Source organism: Desmodus rotundus, chromosome 6 (assembly GCF_022682495.2).
Source record: "Desmodus rotundus isolate HL8 chromosome 6, HLdesRot8A.1, whole genome shotgun sequence".
NCBI lineage: Eukaryota > Metazoa > Chordata > Mammalia > Chiroptera > Phyllostomidae > Desmodus > Desmodus rotundus.
Window position 1 is genome coordinate 9,600,226 of NC_071392.1, and position 26,174 is coordinate 9,626,399.

Genomic DNA, 26,174 nt, shown 5'->3' on the forward strand with positions numbered 1-26,174 from the left:
CACTGAAACACAGGGGCGGTGCCGAGAGGGGACTGCAGGTGAGAGGAGGCTGTCATTGTTTCTGCACCACAAATCTGTCACCAACCCCGCCTCCTCCAATCAATCTAAGTCAAAACGGCATGTCAGCTCAGCCAGTGAACCTTCGAGCTTAAGTGCCCTTTGTCGTGCATTGAAATGTTCCCCCACCCCCAAAGACACATGGGGATCCTGACTCCAGGTGCCTGTCAACACAATCTCCTTTGGAAATCAGGTCTTCACAGATCCAGTTAATGAACAGGAGGTCACACTGGGTTGGGGTGGGTCCTAAGTCCAACAGGGCTGGCATCCTCAGGAGAAGAGTAGAAGACAGAGAGGCACAGGCCGAGACGTAGAGGGAGAACGTCATGTGGTGACTGAGGAGAAGACTGGAGTGGTGCATCCACAAGCCAAGGGAGGCCAAGAATTGCCAGCAACACCAGAAGCCAAGAGAAGGACACGGAACAGACTCCCCCCGAAGGCCTTCGGAGAGCATTGGCCTGCCAACACCTTCCGTTTACACTTTTGGCCTCCAGAGCTGTGAGAGAATGCATTTCTGTGGTGTTAACCCATCCAGCTTATCGCGATTTGCCGTGGCAACCCCGGGAAAGTGGCCCACCCTTCCTGGGACATGGTCATTTATCTCATTGTGGCTGCCTTCACTCTCTCAGGTACCTCTCCATGGAACGCCCGTCCTCGAGGAGGTTGCAGGCGTCCCCAGCGGATGGGCCAATGAGGCTGGGGGTGCAGAACATTCAGGGGCTTCCACGCCTGCGCCTCAGATGGAACTTTCCTGGCTGCCCTATCTCAACTAACCCACCCTACTCCCAGTACTTTCCACTCACCAACTGCTTTATTTCCTTCACAACACTTACCTCTATCTGAAATCGCCTCTCTTCTTTCCTTCTTTACTTAGAATGTAACTGCTGAGAGCAGGACCCTTATGTCTGATGCTCACCAGTGACAGAACGACTCCCAGCACAGAATAGGCACTCAAGCAATAGCTCATAAACGAAGAGTCAGATGCTCAGCAAGCATCTGTCGAATAAATAAATGAAAGGCACATTCCTTCTTGCTACCGTCCTCCTTCTAATAAGAGTGACACCCCCAAGCCTCTCCTTTATAGGAATTTAGTTAACAACTATTTCAGAGACCAAGGAAATAATTATCTTTACATTGGCCTTTACAAAACTGCATCCTGAGAGTTAGAAGGTCCAGCTTCTGCAGGTGTGGGCTGCTGATGGAGGACACCTGCCCCCTTGTCCTTCCACACGTCAAATTATAATCTTTGCCTCTGTGACAGCCCGTGGAGGGGGAGGGGCAGGGGGAAGGGTAGTTAGCCAGCTTTCTGTTCAGACCAGACGGACGTTGCAATGGGCATCCACCAGGGGGCAGTCTAACAAAGTTGGAAGACAAGCATCTAAATTGAGTTCACTTGAGGGCAACTGACAGCAATTACAAGACCAAAAAAAAAAAAAGAGAGAGAGAGAATTACATCATTACTCTGATAATCCTCCAAATTAAAAAGAGATTAAATAATGAAGAAGCCACGAGGGAGCAGAAGCTCCCAGGGGTCGCAGTCACGGGAGAGCAGGAACGCAGGGAACCAGAAGGGAACACGTCCTCCCCGCCCCCCCCCCCCACCACCCCAGGGTGGCTCCCCAGGGGCGGGATAAGCTGTCCCCTCGGTTCTCACTGAGGACTCTCCAGAGTGACGCAATGGTTCAAGTTGGAGACTGCACCCCCTGGTTTGTTCCCGATGTGGTGGCGTGGGACATCCAAGGGGTCACACAGCCTCTGGTGCTTCACAGGGGTGATGAGCTCAGGAACCACCAGCTAAACCCCCAAAGGTCTGGGGGTTTGAGGCTATGGCACAAGGTGCTGTTTGCCGCCAGAATCCATGCTCTCCTTCCAGTGTCATCAGGGGTGTGGTGATGTGGGGCCATGAGGTTACCTGTTGGCCAATGAGCAGGCGTGAGGCTTCTTGGAAAAGAAAATGACTGGAGTCGAAAGGAAATTTTTTTCTGCCTTCTCTCACTTTCCCCTGAGCCTGCATCTGAAGCAGAACAAGCCAGCCTCCCCGTGGGGAACACCCCACGAGACACCTGGGCGCGTTTGGCTGTAGGGCTGCCTTGCTATCTGCCCGTGGACTTGACTTCTTCAGGGTGGCCCACCGGTCACCGCAGGAAGCTGGCTCTGTGCTCACCCAGGCCCGCAGTGGTGGGCCTTTATTGTTTCAGTTCTGTGCAGTACGATCGCTACACGGAGAACACGTCCAGACGTCCAGGCCCAGCCTTCCCAAGGTAGAGTCCAGAGCAGCCAAATGTCCCGCTGCCCTTGCAGGAGAGCACAGCAACCTGGCTCACATGAGACTGCAATTCAGAAGTAAGCACTTTGAGGAAAGAGGCTCCGTGGGTTATTTCATTGCTGGTGAGAATGGCGCAAAGCTACCTGCTTTCAGAACTGTGAGTCTGGGTCCCGGGTACAGAATAAACACCTCGGGGCCAGCAGCAGTCAACAGCCTCGCCATCCGCCCCCTGGCAGCACACAGCTTCAACACCTTCCCTGCCTTCTCCGGGCTCACAAGAGTTCTCTGAGCTGCCCTGCGTCTGTTCCCTAAACTCCTCTTCTGACTTGTCAGTGAAAATTCTCTTCTGTGGCTAGCAGCTGAAAGTTTAGACTGACAGAAAAAAGGGGGTTGTGACAATCCACAGAACCTCAAGAAAGTGGGGGATACTTGGAACTGGTTATCTAATTTGGCAGGGGCTGGTGGCCCTGGACACCTGGAGGCATTAGGGGGTGGGACTCTGGCAGCCAGCCGGTGATGCACCCATGGCAACTTGGAATAAAAGGCTCGCCATGGGCATGCTTTGGGGGTGTCTGGTGGCCACTCTCATCAAACAATACAGAGCCCGTGAGACAACAAAGACTATGGGGTGAGCTGCTTCCATTTCTAGGAACCTAAAACATCCACATGACCTTGATTCCACTCACATTGCATGGGCCTTGCAGGTCCCCTTGAGGCCAGGACTTTACTTTTCCAAGTTCACTCTCAGCTCACTCAGGCCCATTCTCAGGACTCTGCTTTGGAATCTAAAGGGCTACAGGGCCCAGGACATCAGATTTCTGCCTCTTCTACCTCCTCTCCTCCCTGCCCTCCACTTCTGACAAGTGACAGCCACCAGGAAAAATGATAAGACATTTATTGAGTCATCTACAGCAGTGTGACATCCGTAAAGTCCCAGACAAGGTTGTGCGCACAGCATTAATGGCGGCAGCAGGAGCAGGAGGTCTGTGCGGCTGGTCTGGACTGTGGGAGAGGAAACCCAGGCCGACCCGGCTCCCCCGAGGGACCCAGGGGCCACGTCTGGAATGCCAGGGCTGTCCCACCCCAGCCCTCACGGAGGCAAAGCTACAGAAGACAGACACAGGACAAGACACACATGGCCAAGCACAGACATGTCCCAGGACTCAAGTTCAAGGAAAGGAGAAGGACTGGGCGCTTGGCCCGCTGGAGGGACGTTCCAAATCTTTAAAGGATTTCCGTGGAGGTGGCAGGGAAGTGCTGGCATTCCCCACACGGAAGCCTCCTTATCCTAACCACAAGAACAAACTGAGTCAGCGGACAGAGACGAACCTGGAATCCTGTGTCCATCAGAGGCCTCGCTTCCACCTTCCCTCCAGTGCTGGTGGTTTTTACAGATGGGACAAAGCTTAACCCAGGAGGGCTCCAAGCAGTTGGCAAACAGCACAGGGTAGCCCACAATCTTCACCCCAATCACCAGCCCACACCTGTGTGGTGACCAAAGCCCATTCACCCACAGGGCATCTCATTTCAACCCCACCCCCGTCCTATGGGACCGAACGCAAATCACATCCTCCCATTTGTCAGAGTAGGAAGCAGAGGCCCAGAGAGGCTCAGCCCTGGCGCACAGGGCAAGGGCGGAGGCCCAGGGCTGCGGGCAAGTCCCCCGCAACACCGTGGCCCCACCGCCTCTCCTGTCCTCCAGAGTGCTTACAACCTCCGTAGCCAGAGCCCCTCTCGGGCTGGCTGCACAAGGCTGACCATGTTCACGGAAGCTTTCCTGAGGGTCTTGCTCGGGCTTGTGTGCAGGACTGGGCACGTGTGGATGGGCCCATGTCTTCGAATCTGCAAAGCTCAGTGGGTCCCAGCGTGAGAGCAGGCACCAGGCTAGGCCCACTGGTGTTTCTTCGTCAGCCCAATGGGGAGGTTTGAGCAGCAGATGTCCAAGTTCCTTCCCACTGTGGTACTTGGAGTCTCCCCAAAGATACATGGGGAAGGAGTCAAGGTCAAACAGGTCAGTCGCAAAACTGGGGGAAACCCAGGTCCTCCGCTCCCACCTCGGGGGGCCCCCAGAGGTTTCCGTGGTCACTAGGCTCAAGTAGGAATTTATGGTGACAAAGCACTCACTGCTTTCACTCTGGAGTGGCCTTGAGGGGGTCAAGGGCACTCCCAGAATAACAAAGAAAGCCTCTTCTGCTTTCTTCGGGAAGGGGAAGGGTCAGGAGGGAGAGTCAGCACTCTTGGCGGGTGATGCTGGACTCAGGTGTACATCAAGCCTTGGGCCTGGCTCCAGCTCCCTGGGCTTAGTCCCCAGAGTCACCAGTACAGGGCGTGAGGGGACTGGAGAAAGAATCACTGCAGGCCCCCAGGTGTGTCAAGGAGGGTCATTGAGAGACACTCCTTGTGGCCTGGCCTCAGACACGGGGATAGTCATAAAGTCCGCAGTGCTGGGGACCACCAGAGCCACTGAATCCCCCAAACCCCACAGTCTGACACCTCCTGGGCTCCCTGACAGCCTCAGCATCCCTGACTTGTCATCTCCCCCAGGGCTGGGGGCATTCTCAACCCTTCCTTGCTGGGACGCCCATGACAGGGAATGAGAGATTTCCTCCTCCCAAGGAGAATTCAGCCTCCCCTGGGTGTCCTCTGTCCTATGGGGTCGCATAGAAGTATAACCCCCTTTGTGGTAATGACCTTCTAGAGTCGTGCAGTCGGGACCTCCACTCCTCTCCAGCCCACCCCCGCCTGGCTCTCAGCCTCTCCTCCCTCGGTGTGTGGTGTGCTTTCTCATCCTTTCGTGACCCAGCAAAGCCCGAGGCCTTGCCCGGGTCCCGTCCCCAGTAGACGACTGGTGTTTAGACAGAGCCCCCGGGGTGCCCTGGGCTGCACAGATCATCCAGGCTCGCAGCCCATTTCACAGATTTGGAAACAAGGGATCAGAGGGAAGGGTTTCACCCAGACTTCACGCTGGCCTCCCGCCGCCTGTGCCTCTGAGGGCCAGCTGCCTGACCTGGGACATGGAGAGCACTGCGGGTACAAGCCTGGCAGGAGTTGGTTCGGAGAGAAAAGCAAACTGACAAACCAACAGGAACCTGGAGCCTCCGCGAGGACCCAGGCCCAGGGCTCAGGCCGGCAGCACATGGAATTCAGGGATTTCCGTTTCTGCTGTTTTGTGATGATCTCTGTATAAAAAGTCTCAGCCTCTTCTTCCACAGTGTGGCAGACCCGCCGAGGGCAGCGAAGGTGAAGAAATAAGGCCCATAGTCGGAGCTGCTCCCGGAATCTGGAAGTGACCACTGCCCACCCAGTCGCAGCATCCTGGGGCCCTGGTCAGGGAGGGCTGCACACCATGCCGAGGCACCTGTCCAGTGGCCCGGGGCCTGACCTTTCCCTCCGGCCCACCAGTGTCCACTGTGGCATCCAAATGAAAGAGACCGATGCTCCATTTCTAAGAATAAAGAGCACGCCCCCCCCCCACACACACACATCAAAACCTGGGGCAATACACACAATGACACACGCCCTCCCCTGCCTCAGATCCGAACTGGAGAATGGCTGGTGTGTAGGGCCCGAAGAACCATCCGAAGGCCGCTCCCCTCACCAGCGGGTAAACTGGGGGCCCGGACAAGGCGCGCTCTGTCTGCAGTATCCTGGTCTGAGGCTGACCAGGGCAGACCCTCTGTCCCCGAATCCCAGCCTTTGGCCTCCGCCAAGCAGCCCAGGCCCCTCAGCAAGGCCCAAAGTGCAAGGTGACTGGTGGACACCCTCTCAAGTAACACACGGCTCTCACGAGGCCTGGTGCCAGATGGAAGGACTGCTGCACACCCCCTGGCCAGCCTCAGCTGCAGTCTGCCCAGGCAATGGCAGGCAGCTCCCTTCCTCCTCTGGCCTTGCCAAGACCTGGGGTCCACGGTTCTCTAAACCGAGCAGCGAAGCCCTTCTCCAGTCGCCCCAGAGGCCTCTCCAGAAACGAGCAGCCCCACCAGCCCCCCTCCCCTTTCCTTTTTCTAAAACCGGGCAAAGCAACATTCCCCTCCCCCAACACAAACACCAAACAAAGTCACAGGTGCACTTGGGCAGGAACACCAAAAGCTGACGGCTCGAAGCCAGCCCCACACACAGGGCATGGCACTCCAGCACTTTCCTCCACCTCCCGGCCCGAGACCAGGTTCTGGCCTGTATTATCCTCAGGCTGGCTATGGGGAGCCAGGACAGGCACTGGCACACCCCGCTCTTCTGCTAAGCGGCCTGGTGGGCGTGGCTTCCCTTCAGCATCTGGGACACCTCCTTGTCCTTCCGTGCTGAATCCAAGAGCACACAGAGGGTGGTCTTTGCAGAGGTCTCAGATGGGTTTCAGTAGCTGAGTCCACGCCCAAGGAGCTGGTGGCTGGGGCTCCTCATCGTCCTTGGGGGTAGCAGTGGGGGTGGGGAGGGGCCCTGGGCCCTGGGCCCTGGACTTGGGCCCACGGAGGTGAAAAGATCACTGACATCACTGGAAGGTGTCTGGTTCATCCCAGTCATGGCTTTGACTTAAGGGGAGGTGAGGATGGGAGGGCTTAGGGATTCTACAGGGAAGGCGTGGCTGGGAGGCAGTTTCTCTGAGACATCCACCTCTCACCTTCTGCAGCTGATGCCTGGGGCAGGAGGTGCAAACAAGCGGCTACCAGATGAACCCTGTCCCCTTGTGAGCCGGGGGGCACAATAATGGAGATGGTGAGGGTCTTCTTCCATGGGTCCTTCTACACCCTTCCCTATCATACACACATTTCTGGCTCTCAGCAATTTCCCTCAGGCTAACTGAAAAGCACCAGAACTTTCCCTGACCTTCAGCTCCCACTCAGACTGCAGCCTCAGGGGGGAAGAGGCCTGAAGCTGCTCCACTGGCCTGACGCCCAGGAGCTGGGCACCTGGACACCACAGTGCTGGGTGAGCATGGGAGACCTTCATGGCTGGTCTGCACTGAAGGACGCTCTGGCCGCCCACGCGGCACCTCTGGCTGGCACCCAAGACTGGGCTCGGCCTAGGAAGGGCCCCAGGGGGGATGAGCAGACTGGAGGAGTCCGCACGGACAGTCACACAATCGAGAGGCTCTCAGGCAGGCCCCATCCAAATCCCCAGAGCAAGGTCTTCGGCCTCACCACAGACAGGTCAGGGGGTCGATGAGGCTGGTGGCGACAGGGTAGGGGGTGCTGGAACCAGCTTGAGGTGACAGGGACACTGGACAAAGGGATCAGAATGGGACGACTTCCCCAGATTTGAGGAGTATTTACATGTCTGGGGTCAGGGCCCAGTGGCCCGTGGTGGGTGGGGCCAGCACCCAAACAGGAAGAGGGGGGAAATACCCATCTGTGCCTACAACCTTCTCCCCCCTCGGGGAGCCCAGCTTCCAGCCCAGGGCCTGCCTAAAGGGAGAAAAGAGGCACAACATGCGTGGCCGGCGCCCACCTGCATCCCCAGCCTGTGAGTGGAGGCGAGGAGGGCAGAGGGGGTTTCAGGTGGCCAGGTTGTCAGCCGGGAGGCCGGACATGCGGATCTGGGAGCTGCTCTTGCTCAGGATGGAGAGTTGGGTGCCCCCGTTCACCCCGCTGCTAGCCAGGGACGGGTGCCGGTGCTTGAAGTCCACGGCAAAGTATCGATTCACCTTCCAGCTCCGCCACTTACGCTTGATCTCTGCCTGCACCTGCAGGGAGCAACGCGGGTGGTCACCTCCAAGGGCAGGGACGTCCTGTCCAACATCATCCACCTGTCTCCCTGCCACCTCCAGCAGCGCTCTGGGCCCCCAGTGGGAAAGGAACACCTCTGAGGAGCTGACCGCAGCCCCTTGCCCATATCACTGTCTGAGCTGGGCCCGCTGATGGCTTCCTGGGGCCCTGGACTCTCGTGTCCACCGTCAGAGACTAGCCCATAGGGGCCTTCAGGGAAGGTTTTAAGAGCTGGCCCCGGAGGCAGACAGATCAGGGCAAGAGGCGGCGCTCTCGCTGGCCATCAGAGGCGGGCTGCACCCGAGGCTCACCTGGAGAGAGCTTTGGAAAGGCAGACGCTCAGACCAGCCTGGCCACACACACATCAGGACCTCCAGGGCAGGCCTGCATGTGTCCTAGGGCCTCCCAGGGATGCCAGCATGCAGTCAGGGTTGAGAACCACTAACTAACACACCTCTCTAGCGAACACACCCCACTTGTTCATAACACGGTGAGCACAGGGCATATACCCTGTTTTAGCCTCGGTGCGCCCCTCAGTCCGGCACCCATGTGTGGTGCAGGGCCTGGACACCCGGCAATGGTCCCAGCACCCCCCCACCCCGGGTCCAGCTCCCCCGTGCAGAGCAGGCCCTGGACAAGCCCCCGTACTCCTGCTGCTTGCTCCCACCTGCCTCTGCTTGTCTATCCTCATCTGACCTTTCTGCGGGGTGTCTTAGTGATCCCAGAGCCCAAGCTTCTCATTTCTTAGATGAGATAGTGGAGAAGCCTGCCGAGGTTCAGTGCCACCAAGCCATCCTGTCCACGGCCCAAAGCCATCCCACCTACCCAGCCCCATCTCAGCACCTCAGTGCTGGGCTCTGCTCAAAAGCAGCACCCCAGCAGGTTAGGTCTGAGACCTCAAGAGTGTAGCACTGGAAATGGAGCATTGCTAGGAGGTTCCAGGCCTCTCCCCACGGTCCCCGATGAGTCCCCACAGACCCCTCCCTCTCTATAGGGGATGGGTTTGCAGGCAAGCTACCTGCCGGGAGCAGCGCTGAACTTTGGGCAGCTCTGTCCATCGAGGCCTGCTGAGCCATGGGCCATGTTTCCCATGCCTCACTCTTTCTCACTTCACTTCTTTATTACTGGGGTTCGTCTTATGGTGAGAGCCCTCCCAGGTGGGTCTGCTTGCCACAGCTGATGCCTTTGGGGGTGGGGTGAGGGAAGGCTCTGCTGCAGAGTCTGGGCCTTGGCTGTGCAGCAAAGTGGGAGAGGTCTGGTGCGGGGTGGAGGCTGTCAGGAGACCCTGGCACCATGCCGCCCCTTCCTGCTGGGCCTGGGTGTCTGGTGGAGCCCTGGTCTGGATTATAAGCCCTGTGTGGCCAGTAAACTGCACCCCCCAAGTGCTGCCCAGGAACCCCACCTCCATCGCATAGAAGCCAGAGGGCCAGGGTCTTACCTCTCCGTTCAGAAAGCAGTAGAGAACGGCCACCACAAAGCCCTGGGGAGAGAAAGCAAAAACACCCGTGAGCATGTGAGCAAGGGGCCTTCCGCACCAGGTGTCAGGGAGGTGGCAGGAGTGAAGAGTGACACCAGAAAGCCGAAAAATACAATCACTTGGATCGGGGGGCACCTACCACCCAGCAATCTGGGGCGAAATGGGACAAGTTCTGCTCCGCAGCCGTGGAGCCAGTGGCTGATGAGAGTCCCCTCCCACTGACACCTGGCTTCAGAGCTCACACATCCTTGGTCAAATCCTTCCCGCTCCCAAAGGCCGGGTCTATCCCTCGCCCCACAAGAGGCCTTTCCTGAATGCCCCAGAATGTTCTCTGGGCTCCCAACCTGCCTGTAGGCCTCCTGGGAGCACACCCCTCTGGGACAACACAGACCTGTGTTGTCTCTGCCCTCACCCCAGGCTGGACACACAGCACACCCCACGCCATGGGAGTAAGTGCTCGACACAGAGTAGGTGTTCAGCTACCCTACTATGATCTTCACGCATGTTCTTTGCATTCAGATTCCTAGTGCTGAGACAGAAACCCGGGCTCTGGTTCCCAGGCCGGGGCTTTGTCTTTATAACTTGCAGCCTCACCAGATTAAGAATTAAAATTGGGGGAGGGAAGAGACTCAAGTCAGATACAGAGAGGAACTTCCTGGCCGTCAAGGTCAAATACATGTTGAAATGGTTGGGTGGGCGGCAGCTGCTGTCTCCTGGGGGCACTCAAGGGAGTGAGCCCGGCCTGCACAAACCCCTCGTGCTCCCTAAGGGTGGTTTTCTCACTATGGGCTGTCACACTAACTCTCCTTCGCTCACTTGTTTACAACCCACCTACACCCATACACGGGGCCCCTAGTCCCCCGCTCTCTCCCTCCAGGGGTCATTTATGTATATGTCTGCATGATCATCCACCAGTTGAGATCGCTCAGCACTCTGTGGCCAGGTCCTGGACTTGGGACCCCGACTTGGGCAAGACAGACCTCCAGTGCTCATGGGGTGCACGATCTAGAGACAGGAGCCGGGACATGGGCACAGAGGTCTGTAGAGGGCACTCCGCCTGTGCCCGGAGCTGCTGCTGAGGGATGGGAGCGACCGTCCAGATCGCCAAGAGAGGCCTGGCTCAGGATGCCCTGGCACAGTGACTAGAAGACAGTGGTGTGTCTGCTCACAGAAGCCCAGAGCGTAGGCAGCAGAAAGGGCTCTCCTAGCTACTTTCTAGTCTATAACTCTCATTTCAGAGATGGAAACATGGAGCCCCAGTTTAGGTTTAAGAAGTTTCTAGAACCACCAGCAGGTTAGGGACAGGGGCCTGGACCCCTGTGAGTCCCACCCCCCACCACGCACCTGGAAGGAGCCCAGTCCCAGCTCAAACACCAGCCTCTCCCTCTTGCTGACGTTCTCTGGGGAGAAGGCGAATACCGTGTAGTGGATCCCAAACAGCGGGATGAGCAGCAGTGTGGACCGGGCCAGCCGTCTGTCAGGAGAGAGCAAGGCATCCGCTCTGGGGGCTGCCTGCGCTTGGATCGGAGCCATGGCGGGCAGAGAACCCCAGTCCCCGCCCTTTCCTCTGCCTCAGAGGTGGAGCCCTGTCCATGGACACCCTCAGGGTTCTCCCCAAGTTCATGGGGCCCAGGAGGGATGGTGGCCGACAAAGCCGGGCTCCAGAGCTCCGTGGGAGGTTCTGGGAGGACATCCCCCAGTCTAAGGGCCCCTGTCCCTCTAGGCCACGTCAGTATCCTGTAGACCCACTAAGCATGCACATGTAAGTGTGTGATTGACAGACACCCCCAGTGGAAAAGTAAAGTCATGGCAAAACACAGGGAGGGGATGTGGAAGGCTGGAGTGACGGCATGATGGGTCCTAAGCAAAGCCAGCCCTGTCCTGCTCCCGAAGGAAGCTCCGTGGGCGTGAATGCGTAGCCCCAAGGGGCCGCAGAGATGGTCGTGTTTCTGAGTCTGGGGTAGCTAGGGACACTCCTGGAGAGTGACAGGGCGATGCTGACAACAGGGCGGGGGGTGGGGGCACGGTGAGTAGACCACAGAAGGAGAGACTCAGGTGGGATCCTAGGAAAGACTTAGTGACTGCGGGCATGAATGATTCCCATCCAAGCAGGAGGAACCTAAGGCAAAGAGAGAGAAAGTGGTCTGCATAGGGATGGGGTGGGCAGGAAATAAAGGACCAAAAGGACCTCTTGCCTTCAAAGCCAGCTCTTCTGTGGGTCCTTTGCCTGCCGCTGGCTCCTTGACACAGTGGATGGGGCTCTGTTCTGAGGGGCGGGGCCAAGGAGTCACATAAGACATCAAGAGTTAGCAGTGCATGCCCTTGTGGGTCCTGCTCTGTGAAGGGGGGCTCTCAGCAGGTCCCCAAGTGTGGGACCCCATTTCTACCCACCCCAGCATATTGGCTCCCCCTGAATATCCTCATAGAGGAGGCCTGCCTGAGAGGTGCCGACCACCCCCTTCACCCTCTGAGTCGAGGGTGGGTAGGAGGTTCAGCCTCCCCGTCTCCCTGCACCCTTGGCCCATGGGGTGGATAGCTGGGCATGGGGGCTGCCATTTGATTTGGGGCGGTTACACCATGCGCTCCTCCCTCTTCCCCATCCCAGCTCCCAGCTTTTCTGGGGGAGAATGTTCTGTTGGATCCAGATCTCAGAAGGAAATCCAAGCAGTCGGAGTGAGGCCCTTGGCTTCTCAGAGGGAAGGAAGAAGGAAGAGGGAAGGGGAAGAAAGAGAAGGAGGGTAGGAGACATGAAGAAAAGGGAGGAGTCACCTGAGAAGACCTTCATGGGGACCAGGGCTTGTGCCTGGAAGGAGGAAGCCCACCCACCCTCCCCCTGCTCACGGGCAGCCTGTGCTGCAAGACCTGGCCGGGGCAGCACCTGCCTTCCCCTGCAGCCCCGAGGCTGCCTGGAGCAGTCGGGAATTTCTGCTAGGGTTCTGGGCAGCTCAGGGACCCCTGTGGCAGATGGGGAAGTGGAGGTAGATGAGGAGGTGACCAGGACCCAGAGTCCTGGGACCTCCACACTTCAGAGCTGGCCAGAGGCCCGGAAAGGTAGACATGTGGTGTGAGCCTCAGGACGCCTGTTTGAGGACAGTCACAGAATCCCTGTATGATCTGACAGGGACACAGGGCCTTGGTGTCTGTAGCCTGTGCCCTGGGGAGGCAAGCATGGCAGAGAAGTCCTAGAAAATACCGAGGAAAGCTTCAAACAGTCAGATCTGCCCAGTGAGAGAGGGCTCCCCCACTTAAAGGGATATCCGAACAAGGTGGCTGCTCCCCTCGAAGTCAGCCTGGCGCCAGGTGACGGGGCACCCTGGGTTCAAGCCTCACCCTGCCAGTTATGTGACCTGGAGTGAGCCACTTCACCTCTCTACGCTTCAGTTTTCACATCTGTGAAATGGGAGCAACACCAGTATCCGCCTCCTCAGGCCGTGGCAGGGGCTCAGAGAGGCATCAGCGAGCGTGCACATGAAGTATGAGTGAGATGTGCTGCAATGGGGGTCCCTGTCTTGTGTGGGGGCTGGGCCATATGAACTCAAGCTCTAAGTCCAGCAGAAAGAATCTGGGAGTTCCAAAGACCGGAGACCAGAGAAGCAGGACACTGGGGAAAGGCCACACATCCAGGTAGCAGTGGCCGAGGCTTCTGAGCCCTTCCTCGGTGCCAGCCAGGCTCGGCAGCTCCTTCAGTGGCTGCAGCTCCATCCCCACAACCTCCTTCCCGCTCCCCACCATGAGATTGCAGAGAACTCACAAGACACACAGGCGTCAACATGCAACAGCCAAAATGGGGCTTGGGGCTGGAGGCACAGGCTGCCCTCTGCTCTCCTCCAGCCCAGCAGCAGCAGGCAGGCGGGCTCCAGGAGGCGGCAGCAGCATGCGTCCCCTCCCCCCCCACCAAGACATGGGCCACAGCCACACACACTTACAGAGTAATGGTGGACAGTTCTGACATCTTGCAAGAGTGCTGCTGAGCCCGCTCTGGCTTGCAGTAGCATTTCTGCACGCAGCTGCTGGGTGTGACAAGATCAGCACTTCTGTCAGCAGGGGCATCGGGCAATGAAGAAACTGAGGTGGGACTTAAAGCCACACAGTTCACGGGGAGGGCAGAGAAGCCGAGGGTGTGGAGAGAGGACCGGGCGGTGATATGGAGCATGAGCAAGCCGAGGGCCAAGACAGGGTCAGCTCTGGACATAGAAATGTATGCCCACGTGTGTACACATCTGTGCACAGACATGCATGCACGCACACACGAGCACTCACCCTGGGACCACGGATCAGGGTTGAGGGTGTTGGAGGGAACACGTGTGTTCAGAAGGTGGGGCCAGGGCTGGGTCTCAGGCAGCCAGAAGCTGTCTCCAGAGTCAGCTCTAGGCTTGGAGTGTGGCCTTGCTGGATGTCACCCAGAGAGCCGGGCAACTGGAATCGCATACCATGGACCTCACAGTGCCCAGCATCGGCGGACCCAGGCTGGAGTCAGCTACTTGTGGACTTGATTACAAAGCCCGACTCCACATGTACTGGTCTCCCCTGCTACACCTCTTCTTCTGCCTAACCTTCCTCTGTCTGAGCCCCCAGGCACCTCGAGTCAGACACACAGGGGGCACAGAGGTCGCCTGGACAGAGCCAACTTTAGTCTAGACCTGAACGATCCAGTATGACAGCCACTGCCCATCCGCAGCTATCTGAGTTAAAATTAAATCAAGTTAAAAAGTCTGCTTCCTCACTGGCCCTGGCCACACTGCAAGGACTCAGCAGCTGCAGGTGGCTAGCGGGTCCCACAAGGGACAGCAGCAATCAGGGGCATTTCTGTCACTGCTGAGAGTTCTAGCACACAGCTCGGGTAGGCTACACTTCCTGAGAGGATCCAATGGGCAGGGGCTGAAGGCTGAGGAGCATTTTTGGGGCACTGTCCCAGTGCCTACAGAAACAAGTGGGCCCAGGGCGCTGGTCTAGATGGGCTTTCTGCTAGGGGAGGCACAGAACTTGCATCCCCTCCAAGAGGCCTCAGGATGAATTTCCATCGCTTCTAGCCCTTCTCTGCCCGCCTGAGCCTGGGACGGCAGAAACCGCGGGTACTTCTTTTCCTTCCCTGACCAGCACAGCAGAGTCATCTCCTCAGACTGCAACAGACCTGCCCGCCTCACAGACCCTCCTGAGGCCCCACGAGGCGCTGGGTCCTGCCAGTGACCTTGACCAATCCAAAGGAGCACGGAAGCACATGAAAGACTCACAGATTTGTTGTTTGTGACTCCAGCTCTTCGAGAGCAAGTCTGAAGGTCCTTGGCATCAGGGGACACAAGCCTTTTTTCTGGGGCAAACATTTGAATCACACATTTCAAAGATGGAGTAAGCTGAGGTCCTCCCAGCCTCTGGGCCCCAGTGAGGGCTATGGTGCTCATTTAAGAAACGGCATCTTTCCGCCCTGGCTGGTGTGGCTCAGTGGATTGAGTGCCGGCCTGCGAACCAAAGGGTCGCCAGTTCGATTACTGGTCAGGGCACATGCCTGGGGTGTGGGACAGGTCCCCAGTAGGGGGAGCGCAAGAGGCAACCACCCATTGCTGGTTCTCTCCCCCTCTTTCTCCCTCCCCTCCCCTCTCTAAAAATAAATAAAATCTTTAGTATATGTGCTGCCAAAATGAACACTAAAGATAAATAAAATCTTTAAAAAAATAAAAATTAAAGAATAGTTCTTTTTAAAAAACTGCATCTTTCCATCCCCACAGCACTGTGAAGTGGGCGATACTGGCCCATTTTATAGATGGGGGCGTGGAACACCATGCTCTGCTACCCAGAGTGGGGTCCCCAAACCAGCAATATTAGCATCACCTGAGAGTTTCTTAGACACGCAGACTCTTGGGGCCGCATCAGACCTACTGGCTCTGAATCTGCACCTTAACAAGGTCCCCTGGTGGTCCTCATGCAAGTGAAGCCTGAGAAGCACCGCTGGAGAAAGTTACGTGTTTGAGAAGTTTCTCCCGTCCTCAGTGAGTGTGCCAAAGGTCTGTTTCGTATACACACACAGAGACAGATGGCCACATAGAAGTATGTTTTCTTTTAATTACATACACATGTAAGTGTGTAATTAGAAGCACTTGACCGGGTATTCAGGAATGGACGCTCCTGCTCTTCACATTCATTCTCAACCTTGCCCAGACTGAAGGGCTGGCTATTCTCTCCTACAGTCAGTGGCCCGATCCCTCGACCTTGCTCGGCCTACGGGAAGCCCAGAAAGCAGTGTCCAGGATCCCGAGAGCCCAAACCTCGGATGTCGCCTCCTACACACTAGGCTTGAACCCTCACCCAGAATTCTAAAGCCTCGGCTGATCCCCTTTGAGATCGCTCCGCCTGGAGCTCCCAAATTGTCCCTGCCCTTCCTGGCCCCTGGGTGCAGTAAAAATAGACTCTTCTGATTTCTTCAAAGTGTGCTCAACAAGGCCATTTAGTGGCAAATTACCTGGGACACCAGCCCCTGGTAAAGATGTATGCCTCTGGTGGGGACTGAAGTTGGGGGAGAAAAATGGGGGGGGGACCTAGTGTCTTGGGGGGCTCTCGGGAGAAGGTGAGGGGGATCTAGGGACAAAGGTCAGGGCTCTTCTTCCCGAACACCACCCTTCCCCCAGATCTTCCGTGACTCTGTACAAAACAAAACCCACTGAAAAGAAACACCAGGGAAGAGAGGCAAAGCCAGGGACAGGTGTGAGAAAGAAAGAAAGAGACGTCAGTTTCTCTGGAGAGTTCCTACGACCAGCGAAAGAGGGGAAAGCAATTTCATCAAGAGGAAGAGATGAACCCAGGCTGGCTAACAAGCTCGGTTCTGATCTGGGTCCAAGGGAGGATAAGAAACTCAGACAAGGGTGCTGGGTGGGGGCTGCTTAGTCAGCAGCATCAGCCAGAATCAGAGTAGCAGAGAAACAGACCCCGTAGCAGGAAGTCAGAGAGCTCTGGTTCCCAGGCCCGGTCCTGCCAAGGATTTCCTGTTTGTCTGCAAGAAGGTCAAAGCCATTTCCAGGTCTCCCACCTATAGCCTGGTTTCTTGGGTGCCGGCTGTGGTCTCAGGCCAAACTCCACGAAGGCTTTGCTGTGTTCAGTGAGCGAGGCTGCCTGGCCGGGGCCCTGGGAAACACCTGGCGAGGTGCTGGACAGAGACCCCTGCAGGGAGACCTCCATGGGCAGCACCGCTGTCTGTCCGCCCTGATCCTGGTGATCAGTCTAGCACTGGACGTGACAGGCCCACAGGACGCTGTGGTCCGAGCTGAACATTCCCTGTAGGGTCCTTCCTGTTGCTAAGATGCTGTGAGCCCCCAGCACCCAGCCCAGTCCCCAGGGAGGCATTCTACACCACACTGGTACTCCAGGCAGAAGCCCAGCGCAGCAGATCTGGGAGAAAGCCCCCTGCTCCCCACCTGCTCCCCCACCCCCGAGGAGGAGCCAGGTCCGTGTGGCTGTACGTCTGCCTAGCCAGGGAGAAGCCTGTCTTCAGAGGTGAATGTCGTCCGTCCAACAGCCGGTACCTTACAGCCCCACTGAGCCAGCTACGGCACCATGGTGTCTGTCCTCTTCTCCTTCCTTCATCCTGGGGACCGTGGAGAGTCCCTCTGTGGGGTCCCTGAGGGGGATACGGATGGGGTTTCCCTCCCCCACATCAGCTTCCACTGCCCACCATGCAGTGGGAAGACCACTGGGAATGAAGCCTGCTCTGACAGGGCCAGGCCCTGGGGCCTCCCCTCCCCTTTCTGAGCCAGTTGGCTTCTAGGAGAGGTGAACTTTGGTCCCCAGGAAAAGGCAGGCTAACCCTAACCCCAGCCCTGGGCTGAGCCCTAACCCCTGCCCAAGACAAAGTCCAGTCTGAGCACACGCCCACACTCCCTGCCCAAGTCCTGACCCCAAATACTCTTCCTACTGGGAGCATCAGGTGAGAGAGTTTGGGGACTCAGTGCCACCACCCAGCCCCCAACAGGTCCTTCTGCCCCTTCACCTCAGTCTGTGGAGGACAAACCCTTATCACCTGAGCAGCTGGAACCAACCTACAGGAAAGGGAGTGAATGCTGGTCTGAGGGCACAGGCAGGGGGTCCTCTCGGGCTTTCTTGGGGACTCCCAGGCTTAAATTTGTTCTGGAAACAGAGGAAAAAACCAAAAAGCTGTTGGTAGTTCTGAAGGGCTTCTCGGCCCAACACATAACTCTGGTGGCCCAAGGGGACTCGAGCACAGCCCTAAAATCCTCTCCCACCATGCGCTGCCCTTTCCAGTCCCCCCATAGCCTCCCCTCCCCCACAGCAGACACGTCTCAGCTCAACGCCCTCCAGGTGGGCAGCTTTATACAAGGCTGGAACCACTGGGGCCTATTCTTTTAGGAAACCTTGTTCAGATACTCGCTTAATGCCGTCTCCTCTCCTGGAGACCCCCTGAGAACAGGATAGCTGGTGCGGCCAAGCTTGGAGCCGAGGGCCTACCCGCAGGGCGGCCGAGACCACACTCTTTCCCAACAGGCTCGCTGCACTCAGCTGTGAGACCGGGGCTTACTGGGCATGCACGCATCTCACACACCTATCTCGCCAGGCTCTCTGGGTGCCTGTGAGCATTAGGTGGGCATGGACTGAGCTGCAGGTGTGTTTCAATGCTCTGAGTTCTTAGTATCCCTGGCCCTTTGATTGCCCCTCACTGTCCTTGAATTGCCCCTCACTGTCCTTGGATTGCCCCTCACTGTCCTTTGATGGCCCCTCACTTTGCTGACAGGGTCTCCTTGACCCTGGAAACATGCAAACACGTTGCTGAATTTAATCGGATCAAGCTGACCCCTGGTCCTGCGTCCCTCACCCCTGGCTTGCAGAACACATCCATCGAGTGTTTAATCTTTGGGGCTTGGGATGAGTGCATGTTTCACTTTCTCTATAAAAAGTATTTGCTGAGATTACGAGGGGATTTTTTGACACGATAGAAGCAAACCAACTAGCTGGTTCTTCAAACGTCAGTGCTTAAACGTACAGGCACACCTCGTTTTACTGCACTTCGCTGATCGTGTGGTTTTTGTTGTTTTACAAGTTGAAGATTTGTAGCAACCCTGTGTTGAACAATTCTATTGATACCGTTTTTCCAACAACATTCGCTCACTTCGTGTCTCTGTCACATTTTGGTAATTCTTGCAATTATTTCACACTTGTCACTGTTACCGTATCTGTTACTGTGAGCTACGATCAGTGACCTTTGATGCTGCTGAGGCAGGTGTTCTGGGGCACCATGCACCACGCCCATGTAGGACAGTGACAGTGACAGATGCCGTGTGTGTTCTGACTGCTCCAGCAGCTGCCCCTTCCCCAACCTCCCTCCCTCTCCACGGGCCTCCCTACTCCCCGAGACATGACGATCTTTTTAATCTGGCCAATTAATAACCCTCCGATGGCCTCCAAGTGTTCAAGTGGAAGGAAGAGTCACACATCGCTCACTTTAAATCAAAAGCTAGACATGAGTAAGCTCAGTGAGGAAGGCCTGTGGAGCGCTGAGACAGGCTGAAAGCTAGCAACGCTGTGCATACACAGGAAAAGGTCTTGAAGGAAATTAAAAGTGCTGCTCCAGTGAACGCACGAGTGGTAAGAAAGTGCAACAGCCTCGCTGCTGCCATGGGCAAAGTTCTACTGGTCTGCAGAGAAGATCAAACAGGCCGCACTCCCTGAGCCAAAACCTAACACACAGCAAGGCCCTCACTTTCTTCAATTCTTAAAGGCTTACAGAACTGAGAGAGCTGCAGAAGAAAAATCTGAAGCTATTACAGGTTGGTTCATGAGATTCAAGGAAAGAAGCCGCCTCCGTAACACCAAAGTGCCAGGTGAAGCAGCAAGCGCTGATGGAGAAGCTGCAGCAAGTTACCCAGAAGGTCCAGCTGAGATGATTCATGAAGGCGGCTACACTCGACAACAGAGTTTCCCTGTGGAAGAGCAGCCTTAAGTTGTAGACGTCATCCAGGACGCTCACAGCCGGAGAGGGGGAGTCAGCGCCTGGCTTCAACGCCGCAAAGGACAGGCTGACTCTCCTGTGAGGGGCTAATGCAGCTGGTGACTTTAAGTTGAAGCCACGCTCACTTACCATTCTGAAAATTCTACAACTTTCAGAATCATGCTCTAAAGAACTCTGCTAAGTCTACTCTGCCTGTGTTCTGTAAAGAGAGACGTGAAGCCTGGACGGCAGCACATCTGTCTGCAGCACGGTTTACTGAGTATTTGAAGGCCACTGTTGAGACCAGCTGCTCAGAAAAGATGCCTTTCGAAATATTACAGCTCACCGACAATGGACCTGGTCCCCCAAGAGCCCTGATGGAGATGTGCAATGAGATGAATATTGCTTTCCTGCCTGGTAATGCAGCATCCGTTCTGCAGCCCGGGGATCAAGGAGTGATTTTGGCTTTCAAGCCTCATTATTTAAGAAATAAATTTCATAAAGCTGTAGCTGTCATACACAATGTTTCCTTGATGGATCTGGCCAAAATGAATAGAAAACTTTCTGGAAAAGATTCATCACTCTAGATGCCATTAAGAACATTGATGTTTCATGGAAAGAGGTCAAAATATCATCATTAACAGAAGTGTGGAAGAAGTAGATTCCAACCCTCCTGGATGCCTTTGAGGAGTTCAAGACTTTAGTAGAAGAAGTAACTGCAGATGTAGAAATAGCAGGAGAACTAGAATTGAAGGTAGAGCCTGGAGATGGGACCGAATTTCTATACTCATGATAACACTTGAACAAACGAGGAGCTGCTTCTCATGATGAGCAAAGAAAATGGTTCCCTGCAGTGACTCTGTTTCTGGTGAAGAAGCTGTGAAGATTGTTGAAATGACAACAAAGGACTTAGATATTATATAAGCTTAGTAGACAAAGCAGTGGCAAGGTTCGAAAGGATTGCCTCCGATTTTGAAAGAAGTTCTGTTGTGCACAAAATGTTATCAAATAGTATCACGCCACAGAGAAATCACTCATAGAGAAAATTGCCCCGTTCTGACAAACTGCCACAGCCACCCTAACCTTCAGCAACCACCGCCCTAACAGGTCAGCCACCATCAGTGCAGGGGCAAGACCTTCCCCCAGCAAAATGGGTGGGACTTGCGGACAGCTCGGATGATAGTTAGCATTTTTTAGCAATAAAGTATTTTTTAATTAAGATATCCACATTGTTCTTTTTAGACACAATGCTATTGCACATTTGATTGGCTACAGTACAGTATAAACATAACTTCTGTATGCACTGGGAAACCAGAAAGTTTGTGTGACTCACTGTACCACACTCTTCATTTCACTGCGGTGGTCTGACCCACCCCACGGTGTCTCGGGAGTATGCCTGTGCAGACCATGTGCAAATCATAGTGGTTCTTGTCTATGAATTAGGAAGGCCCCTCAGGACTCCACAGCTCCAAGTCAGTGATAACTTAGAAACCCTGGCCCCAGATTTCCCTTCCATCAGCCCTGGCGGTTCTTACTGCCTGGGGCAGGCTGTCTGGGCTGGTGAAGTGTGTCTGGCTGCAGCAAGCAGAGTGTTCCTATTCAGGCTGCGGCTGAGTGCAGTAAGCTGCGAGAACCCCCAGAGAAGAGGTCCCAGGACCCCAGAAGGAGAAACAGACCCTACCATTGAACAGGGAGGGGTGACCGAGGCTGCTCGAGCTCAAAGGAGAGATGAGGCCAACTTAGCCACACGCTGGCTCACACATCCGAGGTAACAGCTCGTGGGGGGCCAACGCACCCTCAAGCAGGAGGACCTGGGGCCAGACACAGGACACGGTGCTCATGCTGGACAGGATGGTGAGGAGAGCAGCAGGGCCCTGGGCTGCAGGTCCCTGAGATGAAGAGAGGAGTCACCTCTCTAGGGCAGGTAGGTAGTGGCAGAGAACAGGCCCTACTGGTCCCGCAGGGCAGGGCCTTGGAGATTTACTGACTTAGTATGGATGAATATTTTTTGACTATATAACATACACATATAAGCAGGGATTGGTAGAAACTTGCAAAAAATGAAAAAAACAGTAAATGGGTAAGAAAACAAGCAGGTGGGTGGGTGACTGTTTCCCAATGGAATGGAATCGTCCTCCATGCAGAACAAACAAAGCTTACCAAGCCAGGCCTTGGGCTGACCCCCAGCCCCAGGGGAAGGGCGTCCGCAAGGGGCATGCCTGGGCTGAACGCACAGACCACGGGAAGCCCCGAGGAGTTGGAGTCTTAGGGAAGGATCTAGCATGGGGGTCTCTGAGCCGCTCCCCCACCCCTTCTCTCTCTCCAGGAGAACTTTCTGTTGCCCTACTTACCCACTAGGCAGCTATCAGAGTTCTGAGCCCCATGCTGGGGTCTCTGATGAAGGCCGGAAAAAGGCCCCTGCTAATGCAATGGGGATACCTCAGCTCCTTCTAACCTTCTCTCTTCTTTAAAAACCAAGGAAGCAACACAGGTGGCTTATACCCTGGCCACAGACAGACCCCAGAAACTGCCCCCAGATTCTCCATGCCCATCTGGCCCCTCCAGCCAACCACAGGGGACTGACCTTCCGCCCCAGCATCAGAAGTGTCCCCGCAGCCCCGCCCCCCACCCCACACACCTAGTCTGGCCATGCTCCTGACCATGAAGCAAGAAGGGTCAGATGAAACGCACTCAGGCTGACTCAGAATGGGTTGGGGGCTGGAAGAGGGGTGGGACAGAGAAAGCAGGGATAAGCTGTTGGGGACATGACTGCAGAAACACTTGTAGGAAACAAACCAAATGGCAGTGGAAGTGAAGAAAACCCTACACTCAATGGTAAGAGGTTGCCTGTGAACCTCGTCAATCCAAAACATATCAGATGTTCCTTTGCTCAGGGAAGAGGGAGTTACAGAAAGAGGACCAGACCCAGAAGCAGAGCTGTCCCGAGGGGAGGAGAAGAAAAAAAATGCCTGCTTCCCATACACAGACCAGAGAGAACATCCGCATGGCTCGCTGGTGGGGGCTGCAGCAACATGCACACACGGGGCTGGGATGGGAAGCTCAGGCAACCAGGGGCGTTCATGAGCTTCCCAAAGCACCAAGATCCCCGGAGGAAACCCGACTTCTAAACAACCAAACCCTTCCTACCCTAGGGAATCAGGCAATTTGCATCTCGATTTTCCTAGGGGGGCATGACGTCTGTCAGTTTCTTCCTCTCTCTCCGTTCCCTTCCATGCAACCACCATGTGGATTAGGAGCTCCTGGGTGGCTGAGGATACGTGGGTGACTAGATCTTACAGGCACTTTTATCAGAAAGAAACCTTGCGAATGCCCATGCTAGTTACCCCATCAGCACAGCCCAGGCCTCTCTGCCTGCGGCCTGAGAGCAGGCCCCACAGTTGTCGGAAGTGACTATGGCATTCACACAATGGTACTTACAAGTAGATGCTCGACTCATTGCCTCCCATGTCTGGAGATTGAAGTTTCTGCACAAGGATGAAAATGATGCCGACAAAGAGCCCAAAGTTCACCTGAGGAGCCAAGAAAAAGCAGATAGAAATGATTCTGGGCAAGCATTTCCACTCCCCTGCCCCTGCATCGGCCATTAACCCCCCAGCAGGGCCCTCCCTCATGGGTCGAGATCCCATCTAGACTCATAATCCAAGATGGCGCCAGGAGAACACGTGTTCATAGGGTCACAATGACAGAAGAGACAGAAGAAAAAGAATTCCATAGGAGTACTCAGAAACAGGAAAGATTATCATGAGTGAGCCAGAAAAGTGAGCAATTTCTGGAAGAGAAAGAGCAACTAGGGTCAGGGTGATGGAACCAGTCCAATGCCAAACAGATAGAGAAGAGGCTATTGCAGAGGTGAGAGCCGCCCTCTGGAGGAACTCCAAGTTCAGACTCATTGAAAATGGGGAACTGCAATGGACAGCCACACGCATTATTAATTAAAGGCTTGCCTGGGAGTAGCAACAGCAGCATTTACCTTCAGGTAAAGATCAGGGGCCCAAGATCCCTAAACCAAGTGCCAAGCAGTGGGGAGAATGAGAGAGGAGGAGGGAGGTGAACAAATAAACAGAAACTAGGCGCCGAGAGAGGAATACAGATCGACATCTTCCAGAGGCTGCCGCAGTAGCACCCCGAGAAAACATGGAGAGCCTAACACTTGCTTAGTAAAAAAACAATAAATGCTGAAGATAAAATAATTAAGCGTTCAAATAAAAAGCTAGGGAAAGAGTACCACAAATTTAACTTATACAATAAGGAAATTAATAAAGATAAAAAGTCATTGTAAAAAATTGTTTAAAAGGTAGAATTGATCAATAAAAAGAAATTTCAATTTTAGGTCTTGTTTTGTTTGTTTGTTTTTGCAGAGCTATTGGAATTATAAAGCATGCTGCTAAGTGAAGGCAGGGTGCTCTTAGTCATGTTCTCCACTGCCTGCCCTGTGTCTGGTCAGTACCTGCAACTTAGCTCAGTAATTGCAGCTAACTGCACATGTGTATCCATCCAAAAGGGAAAACATGTAATTAAACAGAAAAAAATTAAACCAAAAAAAAAAGGGGAGCTAAAACAACAGGTGCATAGAATATTTTAAATCATAAGAAGAAATCAAACAAAATGGGGAAATGTAAGTTAACAAAGGCAAATCTGGAAGATGTAGAAAATCTGAAGACAGCAATGACCTCAAAAGAAATTTAAGAAGGAATCAACTATGTATACAGCAAGAGGCACCAGGCCCCGATCACTTTTCAGGGCAGCTCCAGAACACCTCTAAGGAAGATGCAATTCACAGACTGCTACACTGTTTAAAAGCATATAAGAGGAAAAGCTCCCAAATGACCTATGAGGCTGAGAAAGCGCTGCTACAAAACACACACACACTCACACACACAGGTACACACCTAAAACCAGAGAACTTACAAAGAGCAATGCAAAACTATAAACGAAATATGAACACAGAGAATTTAGCAGTGTGCTAAATGAACACACAGATCATAACCATAAAGGTTTTGTGCCAGGAATGCAAAAAAATAAAATAAAAAACTACTAATACTTGCTACAGTAACTGATTAAAGCAATAAGCTCCAGTGATCCCTCAAAAGATTGTCAAATAGTTCGGCAATCGTCACATCAACAAAGGCATGACAAATGAGCACTCTTGTACATGGCTAATGGAGGGCAACTTGATGCCCACGAAAATGTTAAGTGTACACAGCCCGTGTCCCAGAAATTTCACACCTGGAGCTATACTCTAAAGACATACCCACGCACGCCCAAAGATAGGCACCACGACGTCCACTGTGCCATTGTTCACGACGAAGAAAAACTGAAACACTAGAAACGTCCACCGCTAAAGGAAAAATGACTTCAGTAAATGTCTCCAGAACACATTTGATACAATTCAACAGCTATTCCCGACTTTAAAAAGATACACATGGCAACAAGCCAGGAGCAGAAACTTTCCTAATTCATTACACAGTGACTTCCCAAAACTACAGCAAACACCCTCCTCAACGAAAGCAAGGCATCCATGGTGTAAATATGAGAAAGAAAGACTGAAAACTAGTTTCAGTTAAGGATTATGTAATTTTCTACCCAGAAAATCCATGAGAAACAGCTGAAAGGGAATGAGAACTACTAAGAGTGTTTTAAAAAGTGACCAAGAAAAGATAAATAAAAACCTAAAAGCTCCCCTAAGTATCAGCAGTAACCTACTAAAAAATATAATGAAAGAATGATCCCTACACACAACAAAAGGACAGACTGGCTGGACTTACCTTGGAGGTAAATTTAACAATACAACTAAAAAACTGTACAAAATGCCTGTGAGAAAGATGGAATAAATAGAGATTCGTGCCACATCCTCAGAGAGACTCATAATTTTAAGAAAATCGGTTACAGTCGTCCCTCCTTATCCACAAGGGATACTTTTCAAGAGCCCCAGAGGATGCTTGAAACAGCGGATAGTACCAAACCCTCAACATACAATGTTTTCCCTATACATACATATCTATGATAAAGTTTAATTTATAAATCTGGCACAGTTAGAGATTAATAATACCTGAAAATAAACAATTGTCACGTAACATAGAACAATTGTCACAATGTACTGTAATGAAAGTTCTGTGTGGTCTTCGTCTCTCTCTCAAAGTATAGTCAATGTGACAACCGAGATGGCTGCAAAGTGACCAGCCTGCACGTACCCTGCACGGCGAGGGTGCTCGGGACAGAGAGAGGGTGCCTGCCCGCGCACAGCAGGGGGAGGCAGTGAGAGATTTCATCACGCTGCTCACAATGGCATCCAAATTAAGACTTATGAACTGTGTATTTCTGGAATTTTTCATTTGATTTTTTTTGTTTCCAGACCATGGTTGGCCACAGGTAACTAGAAATTTAGAAAGCAAAACCGTGGATAGCAGTGTGTGTGGGTGGGTGGGGTGGTAACTGTATCCTTCAAGTTAGGTTATAAATTCAGTGTAAATCCTACAAAAATCTCCACCAGACTTTTGTTTTGCAACTTGCCAAAGGATATGAAATCCACATAAAAAAAAAAACGCGCAGTAAGATTTTGAAGAATAGAAGAATAAAGAAGAGGAAATTAGCATACCAGATATGAAAACACACTGCAATGCTGTCACTTAGAAGAGAAAATCTGGGACCAAACAGAACACAGCGCGTGTTCATGATACAATGCCGTTTCGGCATAACGGAAAAAGGATGATCTACTCCATAAAAATA

At 53.9% G+C, this 26,174-nt stretch overlaps 1 protein-coding gene across 4 annotated transcripts in view; it reads right to left on the bottom strand.

The window, feature by feature from the left end:
- Window positions 1-6,341: 6,341 nt before the first annotated feature.
- ADCYAP1R1 (ADCYAP receptor type I) overlaps window positions 6,342-26,174 on the bottom strand; it is a 45,926-nt gene continuing 26,093 nt past the window's right edge. Inside the window, exons 13-18 of one of the 4 annotated variants that reach the window (XM_071221644.1) lie at window positions 22,866-22,957; window positions 13,426-13,509; window positions 10,844-10,973; window positions 9,461-9,502; window positions 7,766-8,000; window positions 6,342-7,001 (exon numbers count right to left, since the gene is read on the bottom strand). In XM_071221644.1, the coding sequence (XP_071077745.1) occupies window positions 7,812-8,000; window positions 9,461-9,502; window positions 10,844-10,973; window positions 13,426-13,509; window positions 22,866-22,957 (537 nt within the window). In that variant the 3' untranslated portion in view covers window positions 6,342-7,001; window positions 7,766-7,811. Of the gene's footprint in view, window positions 8,001-9,460; window positions 9,503-10,843; window positions 10,974-13,425; window positions 13,510-17,000; window positions 17,106-17,527; window positions 17,612-22,865; window positions 22,958-26,174 lie in introns of those variants that run through there. The other 3 variants (XM_045197447.3, XM_053927260.2, XM_053927261.1) reach the window with 3 other exon arrangements.